General features: G+C 55.2%; 1 protein-coding gene across 1 annotated transcript in view; it reads left to right on the top strand.

Moving 5' to 3' along the window:
- The window catches only part of ARHGEF16 (Rho guanine nucleotide exchange factor (GEF) 16), an 8,192-nt gene that overhangs the window by 2,786 nt on the left and 4,942 nt on the right, over positions 1-464 (top strand). Inside the window, exon 4 of the mRNA XM_010131141.1 lies at positions 166-295. Within this exon, the coding sequence (XP_010129443.1) occupies positions 166-295 (130 nt within the window). The remainder of the gene's footprint in view (positions 1-165; positions 296-464) is intronic.

Below are 464 nucleotides of genomic sequence, written 5' to 3'. Positions count from 1 at the left end.
CGGCTCGTCCGTGTTGCTCCCGAGCCGTGCGCTTGGAGCTCGGCAGTCCCGCTGAGGACTGGAGGCAATGCAGTCGCTGTGCTGTGCTTCTCGGGCAGGGAAAGCTGCTGGAAAATCTCGACAGCTGAGGAACAGAGTTAATGGAGCTTTCTTGTCCTGTTCCAGAACCACAAACCCCTTATTTAAAGAGACCTTGAAACAAATTGAAAGGAAACCAGAATGTGGAGGCCTGCCAATGATATCATTTCTCATTCTGCCTATGCAGAGGGTAACGCGCCTTCCTCTGCTGTTAGATGTAAGTAAGTCACCCTGTGGCATTGCTGGCGCCTCGGAAGAGGTGACTGGGTTATACCCTTCCTTGGCTCCCTGAGCCTGCGTGGACCTCCATCCCTCTGGGAGCTGAGGCTGGGCTGTCCAAGCCTGTGTCCAGGAAGCAGCTCTAGAGCGATCTGCTCCTTGAGGGG

The sequence above is a fragment of the Buceros rhinoceros genome, unplaced genomic scaffold (assembly GCF_000710305.1).
Source record: "Buceros rhinoceros silvestris isolate BGI_N320 unplaced genomic scaffold, ASM71030v1 scaffold18912, whole genome shotgun sequence".
NCBI classification, from domain to species: domain Eukaryota; kingdom Metazoa; phylum Chordata; class Aves; order Bucerotiformes; family Bucerotidae; genus Buceros; species Buceros rhinoceros.
Note: the sequence above shows the minus strand (reverse complement) of the source record. Positions and strands in the feature narration are given on the sequence as shown.